This window comes from Cyprinus carpio, chromosome A6, assembly GCF_018340385.1.
Source record: "Cyprinus carpio isolate SPL01 chromosome A6, ASM1834038v1, whole genome shotgun sequence".
Lineage (NCBI taxonomy): Eukaryota > Metazoa > Chordata > Actinopteri > Cypriniformes > Cyprinidae > Cyprinus > Cyprinus carpio.
In genome coordinates this window covers 10,127,041-10,139,821 of record NC_056577.1, presented here as the reverse complement: position 1 = coordinate 10,139,821, position 12,781 = coordinate 10,127,041, and the positions used below count along the sequence as shown (strand labels likewise).

The window sequence follows — 12,781 nt, the reverse complement described above, 5'->3', positions numbered from 1 at the left end:
AATTATATAACTTAAATTAAATAACTGTAATTACAGATTTAGGTTAAATAAAGATTTCAGTCTTTTATTTTTCTTCTTTTTAGGGCAGCAGTAGCTCTAGCAGCAAATCAACCGTCCACATCCAAAGCTGCAGGACAGCCCACAATTCAGCAAACATTTCAGAAAAAAATCAAAGAAAAATATATTTTGTTCGGTGGAAAAAATTTTTTTACCCAGACATTTAAAAATAACACATTTTAGAGCTGTAACAACAATACTGTGAAACCATGATATTCTTGCTTAAGGTCATCATACTACCAAAAAATCTCACACCGGCCCATGCCTAGCACACAATGGCTGTGTTATAAGCTTACGAAGCTGACTTGCTTAAAGATATAAATGAGGGCAAAGGTTTGTCCCCTGAGGCAGTCGAGGAACTGTGCTGCACCACAGACTTGGTTCTTCGCACCACTAAACAAACTGCAACTGGTGCTCTCTCACCAGGTGAACAGGCATGTGCCGCAGCATGGCTGAGTGTGCATTCCGTTCCCCATAGTGTACGCAGTACAAGTTCCCTAGAAGGGTAACATCTCAGGTTACGCATGTAACCATGGTTGCCTGAGAGGGAACGAGATGTTGCGTCCCCTCGCCATGCCTAGGGCTTGCTTGTTTTCACATCTCCTTTAGACAACCAAGTTAGTGGTGTGCTCAACAGGCGCCCTCGCCTGTGACATCACAGGCATGGGCCAATGGGATTGGAGTTGTTTTACACGTGCTTCAGACAACTGATCCTGTTAGCAGCAGTCCCCATAGTGTCCATTAGAGTATGCAGGGTCTGAAGAAGTAAAGATGTTGTAGTGTTGCCATGGAACAAAAAAAAAAGAACGGTAACATTTTATTATTGTTATCAATAATAATAATAATAATGAGAATTTGTTCCAATCAAGTTAAATTTAGGATTTTTAGTTTTGACATGCACTACTTTCATAACTTGTTTATTCTCATGGCTTTTGCAGAAGCAGCAGAGATGGGTCATTGAGGTTGTGTCAATAGCAAGTGAAAGTTTGCAGCCCACTTGCTTTAATAATCTCCCACTGCAGGTCTTGTTTTTTTTGTTTTTTTTTAGTAGCAATGAAAGAACAATCCCACAGTGAGTGACAGTACCATAAAACATCATCTCCATGGAGACAACCAGATGAGTAGGATTCAGGACATTTTCTGTCATAATTCTTTTAGTTGTCTACAAACCTGATTCCAAAAAAGTTGGGACACTGTACAAATTGTGAATAAAAACAGAATGCAATGATGTGGAAGTTTCAAATTTCAATATTTTATTCAGAATACAACATAGATGACATATCAAATGTTTAAACTGAGAAAATGTATCATTTTAAGGGAAAGATAAGTTGATTTCAAATTTCATGGCATCAACACATCTCAAAAAAGTTGGGCCATGTTTACCATTGTGTGGCAGTCTGCAAACGTCTGGGGACTGAGGAGACAAGTTGCTCAAGTTTAGGAATAGGAATGTTGTCCCATTCTTGGCTAATACAGGCCTCTAGTTGCTCAACTGTCTTAGGTCTTCTTTGTCGCATTTTCCTCTTTATGAGTGAAAGATCTGGACTGCAGGCTGACCATTTCAGTACCCGGATCCTTCTACGCAGCCATGATGTTGTAATTGATGCAGTATGTGGTCTGGCATTGTCATGTTGGAAAATGCAAAGTCTTCCCTGAAAGAGACAACGTCTGGATCGGAGCATATGTTGTTCTAGAACTTGGATATACCTTTCAGCATTGATGGTGCCTTTCCAGATGTGTAAGCTGGCCATGCCACACGCACTCATGCAACCCCATACCATCAGAGATGCAGGCTTCTGAACTGAGTGCTGATAACAACTTGGGTTGTCCTTTTCCTCTTTAGTCCGGATGACATGGCGTCCCAGTTTTCCAAAAAGAACTGATTCTTCTGACCACAAAACAGTTTTCCACTTTGCCACAATCCATTTTAAATGAGCCTTGGCCCAGAGAAAACGCCTGCGCTTCTGGATCATGTTTAGTTATGGCTTCTTTTTTGACCAATGGAGTTTTAGCCAGCAACGGTGAATGGCACGGTGGATTGTGTTCACCGACAATGTTTTCTGGAAGTATTCCTGAGCCCATGTTGTGATTTCCATTACAGTAGCATTCCTGTATGTGATGCAGTGCCATCTAAGGACCTGAAGATCACGGGCATCCAGTATGGTTTTCTGGCCTTGACCCTTACACACAGAGATTGTTCCAGATTCTCTGAATCTTTGGATGATATTATGCACTGTAGATGATGATAACTTTTTCTCTGAGAAACTCCTTTTTGATATTGCTCCACTATTTTTCGGAATTGGTGATCCTCTGCCCATCTTGACTTATGAGAGACCCTGCCACTCTAAGGGGCTCTTTTTATACCCAATCATGTTGCCAATTGACCTAATAAGTTGCAAATTGGTCCTCCAGTTGTTCCTTATATGTACATTTAACTTTTCCAGCCTCTTATTGCTACCTGTCCCAACTTTTTTGGAATGTGTAGCTCTCATAAAATCCAAAATGAGCCAATATCTGGCATGACATTTCAAAATGTATCACTTTCAACATTTGATATGTTATCTATAGTCTATTGTGAATAAAATATAAGTTTATGAGATTATTCCATTCCTTTTTACTCACAATTTGTACAGTGTCCCAACTTTTTTGGAATCGGGTTTGTAAATAATATTCTTTATGTAACAGAAGACCATTAAAAATGATTCTCAAAGATTGAAACTTATTACCTGCTTTTATTTTTTTTTCTCACAGAAAGTATAGTGACATTTCAAAGGACACAGGACATTTACATTTATCAGATGCTTTTATGCAAAGCGACTTACAGTGCATTCAGGCTAAACTTGTGCTTGTGCTGCTAATGCAATGTAATTCTCTATCACTGAGCCACAGGAGCACATAGTGAGAATATTAACTACAGAGGGGAATCTCTCTCCTCGCTGTTCTTATGTGTAAAAGGCACAGACATGTGCTTGCAGCTCAACATGCAGTAAACAAGCTGCTGCAACACACTGCATCCAAACTCAGACACAAACTCAACATTCATATACTGTTCTGTTATCACTAGGGATGTAATGATTCACTCAACCCATGATTTGATTTCGATTCGATTCACGATTTTGATTTCACGATTCGATTTTCTCACAATTCTTTTAACAAAATGAGATTGAAGACATTATACAGTAAATGAAAAGGTGTTGTTTTTATTAGGCTATTGCTACACGTTTCTTTGTGAAATTGAAATATAACAAAACTAAACTGAAATTTTAAAACAAACCCCAAATCAAACAAGTAAGTTACACAAATAAAATACATCTCTTAAAATGAACAAACCAAGGCTTTGTCTGTGCTCTTTCCATTTAAAATTAGAGGCAACCACTGGATTTTAATCATAATCCAAACAAAGATGCAGCATACATGCAGCATGAGCAGTTTTTAATCTAAATTAGACTGTATAATTTTGAAATTTGAAGCAAAAAAAGCAGAATGGTCTGACTTTAGTTTTGTGAAACTATACTACATAAAACATATCTGAAAAAAAATGGCAGAAGAGCTGAATGAGACGCAGATTCACTCTCTGACAGCAGGTGGCGCTTATGAACAGCAATGATTCAGTGTTTCCTGGGTTACCACTGTAAACAAAGCAGAGCTGCTTATGATCACTACTTTAATATGCATTGTTCAGAGGCAAGATGAAAAGAAAATACAACGTACATTTTTATAAAGATAGTCAGTTCCCCTCAGAGATACATTCATATATACTCCTTTGTTTGGCATCTCAACCAATTTGAATCATCACATATTTGAATCCATTTTCAACCATCTCACGGTTAATTATTACATGATTAGTTACAGTTATCACTGCTCTTTTTACAGCCTATGTACATACTGTGGGGTCTAAAAGTTTTCTTAAAGGGCACCTATTATGTCCCTTTTTACAAGATTTAATATAAGTCTCAGGGGTCCCCAGAATGTGTCTGTGAAGTTTCAGCTCAAAATACTCCACTGATCATTTATTGAATCATTTTGAAAATGCCTTTTTTGAGTGGAAGCACGCCGTTTTCATGCCTGTATCTTTAAATGCAAATGAGCTGCTGCTCCCCGCCCCCTTTTCCAGAATAGGGCTGTGACTTTACAGCTTATACCTCAAATACTCTGCCAAAAAAAGCATCTGTTTGGTTTTGATAATCATGTATATCGCTCTGAAATCATGTGCTTTAAAGCCATTTCAGTTTAAACTTCTGATGTAGTGTTTTTTGAGTGCGCACATCCGAAGCATTGTGTTCAAAATTGTGTTTCCAGCATAACAATTTGAAGGAAATGTTGAGAAATGTGAATGCATTTCAGAATTTCTTAATTTCTGAAGTTTTATATTGGGTATGTTCCCTCTTTGCTTTATACTAAAACTTTGTTTATTTCCATGTCTACATAAAATAAATCCCAGATATAAAATGTAGTCTCAGACCTTTGGACCATATTATGTGAATTTTCTAAATAGGTCGTTTGTTGAATTTTGATGCATCTGTGTGTGTTGGATTTAACATCAGCTCCTGTTGTTCATGTTTGACTCATAGAGTGATGTGGGCAGGCAAAGTTCTGTTTATCAGCCATGTCTATTAACATTATGAAGTTATCTATATGCCTACTAAAGGCACAAATGATTCACAAGTGTCTTTCAAATGCTTGAAAAATCTAGACGGATAAACAGATGTACAGTAGAGGGACTCTCTCTATCACATATAGTATGGGCATACTGTCCTACAGACTCATAGCTAATGGACACCTCTAGCTGTTCTCAGAGATCTAGTATTTGATTAAATATTTCTATACGTTTCCAGTCATTTCTTTCTAATGTAGTAGATTTAAAGATATTCAAATTTTGCATATTCAGAAAAAAAGATGAAAGGAATATAAAATAATCATAGGAGAGGAGCAGTGTGGAGGATGTTTATTGGACAGGCTTCTTCAGAGCAATACCATCTGGTCCACTGGTTTCATCCATTCTGAATGTCTCCGCAATACTCTGCCTTCCCAATGAATCACACAGTTGAATTTATTTCTTGTATTTAACGACCCCAGAAGCAGAGCAAAGGATATTGCTAATATAGAATCTTTCAAATTGTTAAGTTAAATATCTGAAAGGAAGCAAACCCCCACAATGAAATCTTTCTATTTCAATTCTGGAAGCTGCGATTATGCTCTAGAACCCTCCAGTGGTGCCTGTAGGAACAAGTGGTCTTGTGAAGTTCAGCTGCTTGTCAAACACTAATTTAGTGTTCCTGTGTTTCTACCAGTTCTGATTTCTCTTTCTCAGATAACAGAGGAGGAAACGGCCACACAGGAGTGTGTCTGGCTGTGTGTGGGTTTCCACCACTCCTGTTACTTAAACTTCAACATAACACACACATCCTGCCACAATGTCACGGAGGGAACGGCCGTGGTCAGTGTACAGGTCGAACACTTTAGAGCTTTCCTCAGAGATGCTTGGACTAGCATTGGAAGGTATACAGTAGTACCATTGAACTTGAGTTTTGATATTCCTCTTGTTTTACATTTTACTTTATTATATCAGTTCTTTCTCTTTGTCCTCTTTGTAGGGAACAGTCAAGATCCAGATGAGCCAGTACTGGAGTTCAGTCTTGGTCAGTTTTGTTTTTCCAACCATGACATACTCAAAATTTTCTAAAGCAGCAGAAATGGCACCAGAAATGTTCTCCATTAGCTGCCAAGACTGCTGGGCATAACATGGTTTAGCTGGCTATCAGATCAGATCTTTAGATTGTAAATGACACTGAACAGAAGTATAAATATTTCTGTGAGAGCTCTGTGTCCTACTGTATGCTTATGTGAAGTTAACCATTAAAGCAGCTGCGTTTGGATTAAGTGACTGCCTCTATCTCTCATAAGTTGTAAATAAAGTGGTTTAACTATGGAGTTCTGATTATATCTCTGTGAACCAGCAGGTCTTTGCAAATAACACTTGAAGTACACTGTAGCTCATTCATATATACAATGCTTCTTCTGGAAAATCTTCACAGTGTCATGACCCTGAATTTGAATGTGCTTGTGTGTGATTGTGTAGTCTGCAGCGAGCTAACCACACCGTCTCTGGACCGAAAACCCAACAGTTTTGTCGCTGTGAGCTGTACCACACCTCCTCAGGCTTTCTGGACCAAATGTGCACAGACCGAAATCATTGAGGTGAGCGTGAACGATACTAATCGTTATTGATTCACTGGGGCATATTTCTGTTATATCACTGTTTGCTAATGCTATACATTACTCAGGGAACCATTTAATAAGTTCATGAAAACTTCAGTTATATGAATATATTATTTGTTTAAAAACAAATTCGTAATAACTGTTTGCTAATAATTGTCCAGTAGTCAACCGATGCCGATTAATCCTTTTGCGTATGCATTTACTTTCTTTGTTTAAAAGTACTGTGTAATAATTAAGATCACAGTTTATTTTAAGGTCAAATTCTTGCTATTAGCAAACCATTAACTACGACTTTTGCCTCAATAAACTCCTGATTTGCTGCTTATTAATAGTTAGTTAGTAAAGTAAAGTAAAGTAGTAGTAAAAGTAGTTGTTAAGTTTAGGTATTTGGTAGGATTAAGGCAGAATATGGTCATGTAGAATATGTGCTTTATAAGTACTTATAAACAGCCAATATGTTAATATTAGGCATGCAAATGAGCAACTTGTTAATAGTGAGAATTGGTCCATATTCCAAGTGTTACCATAACCAATGGAGCAAGGGAGCTCTATGCACTCAGATGCTGGCATTCTCAGCACTATCAAAATAAAAGTCCCGCTTCTGACTCATCAGCTAAACAGAAAAACTTCTCAGCCAATTCAGATCATTCAAAATGGAACAATGTGGACTGATTTGGATGACTAGTCGAAACAAATGGTTTAACCTCTGTTTGCAGGGTACAAATAATCCCATGTTCCTCAGCAGTGTGGCTTTCTTCCAAGACTCCCACATCAACCAGCACACACAGGTCAAGCTTTCTGTGTATGATGTAAAAGATCGCTCACAAGGAACGGTGAGATAAATACCACGCACAACAAATGAGAAGAACTGCTCTGATTCTGCTACTTTGTCTTTATCTTTTGGTCCTTTAATGATATTTTTCTCACTATCTAGATGTACCTTCTTGGCTCAGCGATGTTCCCAGTGAAGGATATTCTGCTGGAAAAGAACCACAGACTAAACTTACCTCTCAGGTGATCCAACCATCTTTGTTTGAAGTCAAGACAGTTTGAGCAGTATGATCTAGAAGGGCATCTAGAAGTGGTTCATTGCTGAAAAGGACACAGTCATATATGCATATATGCATGCAGTTTTGAACATATGTCATCCCTTTTCCTCAGGTCAGCAGAAAACAAGCATGTGGGTAGTATCACAGTCATCGCCTGGCAGCTAGAGGAGAAGAGAGATCAGCATACACCAAACAAACAACTACAAGACACCATCAATGGCAGGGTGAGCCTGACTATGCCCCAGTGACCCAACTAAAAGCATGTTTTTTCACTAGTTTTACACATTCTGACATGTTTTCGTTCTTTTGTGTTCCGTTGCTGCAGACTGTCCTCTCCGTGGATGAGAGTCTGACAGAATCTGTGGGAGTCAGAGTAAAATACGCCTCACTGTGGAAAGACTCCTTTCTACGATCTGGTAAGAATGTCAGCCACTAGAAGGAAGGCTTATTTTTAACACCCTAAAGGTCTCTGCACACAAGTCCGAAATATTCGTATGCGTTTTTTTCGTATTTGTTATCCTAAAAATTCGTCACGCACTAAATGGAGTCTTCAAGCAGTGAGGATGATTTTGTTGTCTTCTCGCTTCTTAAAAAGAGAAACAGAGACAAAATATTGGGACAATCCAATCCTGAGATATAGAGAGGATGGAGAGTTTCCCCTCCTTATTAAGGAGCAGCGGGATTGTCGCAGGTGATACAAAGTTTACTTCAGCATGTCAGTGGCTCAGTTTGATGCTTTGCTAGCGATACTAGAGCCACATATTAAAAGGGTCATATGATGCGATTTCAGTTTTTCCTTTCTCTTTGGAGTGTTAAGCCGCGTTTCCACCGCTGGAACTTTACCCAGGAACTAGGGACTTTGGGCTGGTACTCGGTGTGTTTCCACTGCAGGAACCAGGATCTAAATAAAGTTCCGAGTAAAAAAAAAATGCCCCTCAGAAAATCCCTATTTGCGAGGTAGTACTTTTTCAAAGGTCCAACTTCCGGGGGCGGGACTTGGGTGCTGAGCATGCTGATTGGTTGAGTTCAAGCAGCATTGTGATTTCAACCACCATTTATTTGGATAATTTTCAAAATATAACTCTTATTGTGTCATGAAATGTAGTTTTAAAAGTATTTCAGATGAGAATGTAGTTGTTTAAAACTCAAATCTGCGGTTTATTTATAAAGACAGCGCCTATTTAAAAATGTGTTTCGCCGATTTCGGAGATGATAAGCTCCACGCGATCAGCAGGAGCTCAGTGCTCATGTATCCACCTAGAGCAGTCTCAACTCTGCTAGTCCTTCTGACATTTGCCACTGGCTCTGAAGTCTCTTTAGTGGTTAAACATAAAATATAATTTGTTTTTGGGTAAATCTAACAGGTAATCTTTGATCTTTATTCAATTTATCTATATGTTAAAATGAAAATAAAAAGAGGCAATTGATATAATATTTCATTTCATTGTAATGTAGGCTGTATATATACACATTTCCCTGAACTAAGTACATTTCTGTTTAAATGAAAATGAAAGGAGGCTGTGGTATTTGATATTCTATTTCTAATATACAGTGAGGAAAATAGTAGCCAAGGCGAGCTTGACTGATGTTATCGAATACGCTGCTTTTTGCAGAATTACTGGACTTGCATCGTCCCGTTCACGGGAGATCACACTCCCGAGTCGAACTCGCAAAGTCTGAACTACCGAGGATGCAAGTCTGAAATTTGCGTACTTTGTGTTGAGAAACGCGCGCAGACCTACACCACCAGACTATTTGCCTAATCTTCACAGTACTTTAGACTGTGGTGGAAATGCAAAAAGCATTCAACAGGTCTGGGGGGAAAATAGTCCCTGGAGAAAAAAGTTCCTGGTACAATTGTTCTGGGTAATATCGGTGGAAATGCGGCATTACAAGCTCTTGGTGCATGAAGAAGATCTGTAAAGTTGCAAAGACTAAAGTCTCAAATCCAAAGAGATATTCTTTATCAAAGTTAAGACTCCCTACACCCCCCTAAAACGGCTCATTCAAACACGCCCCCACATATCTACGTCACTGTGGTAATTGCGTAATGCCGCCCAAATGTTAACACAAAGAAAGAAGGCGTGGTTTCAGTAACTGTAGTTAGTGTTGAAACGATGATGTCAGGGAGATGCTGTGTATCTAGGCGAAAGCAAAAGCACTTTATTTGGCCTTCCGAAAGCTTTAAGATTACTTACAACAGAACAGCAATGCATTTTATGGACGACCGTTTCGTGAACCTAGGAGAGGAGGTAATTCTGACTTTGCTATGATCTGGTGCTTCTGAATCCGCTATTGTAAGTATGTTTTGTTATTAGTTTTAGTATTAGCTATTGACTGTTCAAATGCAGAGTTTTTTGTGTGTGTTTGTGTTTGTGTTTGTGTTTGTGTTTGTGTGTGTGTTTGTGTGTGTGTGTGTTTGTGTGTGAAAGAGAGAGAGGGTCACACAGTGGAGTCAGCTGTCTTAACCGTCCGTGTCTTGTGTACTGCAAACACATACGAGCATCATCACTGTGTCTGTCACGCGACTCTGTTCCCCTTTCGGGCTTTAACTGATGGTAAAACTAAGAACATTATTAACTGTCTTTACATTTATTTTGAAAGATGAAGCTCGGGCATTACATTTCCGACGAGTGCTTGCGGTGTTTGGCTAATCACAATGCACTGGGTCAGTTGGCCAATCAGAGCAGACTGCGCTTGTCAGAAGGAGGGACATTGTAGAAAACAATGCATTTGAGAAAGGCAGGGCATAGAGCACCTACAATAATGTACAGTATTTGAAAATAATGTGTTTTTTGAACATTAAAGCATGTCAACATATTCTGTTACTCCAAATACACAAAATAATGATCTTTAAAAAAGCATCATATGACCCCTTTAAAAAGAAGACCACCAGTTTCTGTGAACTGAGTGTGCAAGGATCTTTACGGTGTTTTGTGCTACAAGACGAAGTGGATGAACTTGACAATGTTTGGCAATGGGCGTTGGTGTTGGCGTTCGCTTGTAGTACGGTGGCTCTGAAATGTCAAAACACCTCTTAAAATGCTTTCTACAGATGCGAAAAACTGTATTAATCAAACCTGATCTGAATATTTTTTAGTTTACTTTTTTTTTTAGTTTTTTTAGTTTTAGTATTAGTTCACTTCTGAATTAAAATTTCCTCATAATTTACTCACCCCCATGTCATCCAAGATACTCATGTCTTTCTTTCTTCAGTCGAAAAGAAATTACGTTTTTGAGGAAAACATCCCAGGGTTTTTCTCTATATAGTGGACTTCGCAAAAACCTTAAGTTCTTTTCGTCTGAAGAAAGAAAAACATGAACATCTTGGATGACATGGGGGTGGGAAAATTATGAGGAAATTTTAATTCAGAAGTGAACTAATCCTTTAAGACTTGTTCATTGTGATGGAAATGCAGTGTATGGCGAAAAGTGTGGGGCATATAACTGTTTCATTGGTTTCAATAGAACAAAGATAAATGTTCATTGAAAAAAATGCTCTAATCACGTCATTTTGTCTTCATTTAGGACCCCATGTTCATTGGACATTGGGCTTTCAATCTTTATATTTTTTTTTGTCCTGCCTGAAAACTACTTCTCTATATGATGATTGAATGAGGTCTCAAATGCAACTAGTTAAAGATAAACATATTGCTAAAGAAGTCTGTTTTGACTCATAGACCATTGATGTTCATAACCTTATTTTTTTTTTGCATTGCCATTTTTGAAGATTATAAGAACTTTATTGTCATATGTACAAGGTACAATGAAATTATTGTTTATCTTCTCATGATAAAGACGGGTAGGTTATTATTTAAAAAAAAATACATTTACATTTAATTTACAGCTTTTTTTGTAGTAGTTTGTGAAGCTGCTTTTTGTAGCAACTTTGCAGAACATTTTCATATCTTGCCTTAACAAGTGACGAGTAACATCTGTGCTTTCTCAGTCTTGAAAAGCACCGGCCACTGCTTGATACATGTTGCTTAATGTCTCTATGGAATATATTAACAGAAACAGTGCTTTTTCCCAAGCTCAATGGCACTTAGTTCCAATTGTATTGACAGAAGTGAAATCTAGGACCTGGTCATAATATCGTAAATGCACACAAGTACAGTTTTAATGTTACAGCCTGGCACAGATGATTTCTCTTCATGGTTTATTTCTGTCTCAGTGTTTGGTGGCACCATGTCGCGTATGTACCGTTTTCCAACCACTGATGGGAATCATTTACGGATCCTGGAACAGATGGCTGAGAGTGTCCTGTCACTTAACATCCCACGACAGTTCCTCAAACTCTTACTAGAAGAGGATTCCTCCAGGTGTGCATTGTGATCTTAGACATACACACAGTTGCATCCACACTATGACCATTTTGATATGAAAATATACTAAGAGCACTCTTTACATAATCGTGTTTTTGATGTAGGGTATCTGAGCTGGAAGAGTTGGGGGAGTTATCACCGTGTTGGGAGAACCTCAGACGGCAAATCGTGACGCAGTACCAGAGCATCCTTCAGACCTATCAGGATACACTCACAGACCTGCAGGACTACAAAGGTCAGTCTGCATTTGGAGGTTGCAAGAGGTGTTCCTGTTGTGTTGCACTGTTCATTTCAGATCTTTCAGATGTTAAGTCCAAATATGTGAGACTGATATTGTTGGATTCAAATTATAATTTAAAAATAAACATTTGAACATTTTGAAAAATTACAGAAAAGGAAGATTTTTTTTTTGATTCTTGGCTATTTCTAGGTCACTAACCAAAACATAATGCAATACAATACATTGATACAACCTGATGTATCATATTTGATACTCAGATTTTAACATGATTTTTCTAAAATGTATATATTAATCTAAAATGGATAATCAAGTTGCTTCAGTCTAGTAAGTGAAATATTACTAACAATATAAAAGTTATTCTTATGTTTACATGATAAAAAAGACACGTGTACCACAACCTGAAGAGTAGACATTTTTTTTTAGAATGATACTAATAGCCCTATTACTTCCTAAAAATGTATCAATTATCAATCATACAGTAGGAGCCATGCAGTTTATTGTGTACAACAGGTTTTTCAGCAGAGTTTTAAACATGCTGATAATTTAGAGTTCTTTTTTTTTACATTTCTAGTTCAAATATTATTTATTTATATAGGGTTAAACTGACAAAAAAAACCTTCCGGATAACCCAGAATTCTATGAAAGATTCTCCAGTGACTTGAAGGAATAGTAAACATGTCTACATTGTTTCAATGATAAAGGGGTATCAAGAGATTTCTTTCTCTCTCTATCTCTCTGTGCCTTACAGGTCCATCATTTAAAGCCAGTAATCTGAAAGCAGAGAGAAAATTGGAATTTATGCCTACCAACCTCCATGTGCAGAGAATGAGGGTTCAGGATGAGTCTGGCTGTGGTAAGATTCTCTTTCATTCATTCTGTGTACTTATTGT

The 12,781-nt window shown here is 37.9% G+C and overlaps 1 protein-coding gene across 7 annotated transcripts in view; it reads left to right on the top strand.

The window, feature by feature from the left end:
• The window catches only part of LOC109057119 (inositol polyphosphate-4-phosphatase type I A-like), a 46,270-nt gene that overhangs the window by 11,488 nt on the left and 22,001 nt on the right, over positions 1-12,781 (top strand). For 6 of the 7 annotated variants that reach the window (XM_042757983.1, XM_042757979.1, XM_042757978.1 and 3 more), the window contains exons 2-11: positions 5,369-5,556; positions 5,652-5,696; positions 6,137-6,255; positions 6,993-7,109; positions 7,211-7,290; positions 7,438-7,549; positions 7,651-7,741; positions 11,500-11,647; positions 11,755-11,885; positions 12,640-12,744. In XM_042757983.1, the coding sequence (XP_042613917.1) occupies positions 5,472-5,556; positions 5,652-5,696; positions 6,137-6,255; positions 6,993-7,109; positions 7,211-7,290; positions 7,438-7,549; positions 7,651-7,741; positions 11,500-11,647; positions 11,755-11,885; positions 12,640-12,744 (1,033 nt within the window). In that variant the 5' untranslated portion in view covers positions 5,369-5,471. Of the gene's footprint in view, positions 1-5,348; positions 5,557-5,651; positions 5,697-6,136; positions 6,256-6,992; positions 7,110-7,210; positions 7,291-7,437; positions 7,550-7,650; positions 7,742-11,499; positions 11,648-11,754; positions 11,886-12,639; positions 12,745-12,781 lie in introns of all 7 variants that reach the window. The other variant, XM_042757977.1, reaches the window with a different exon arrangement.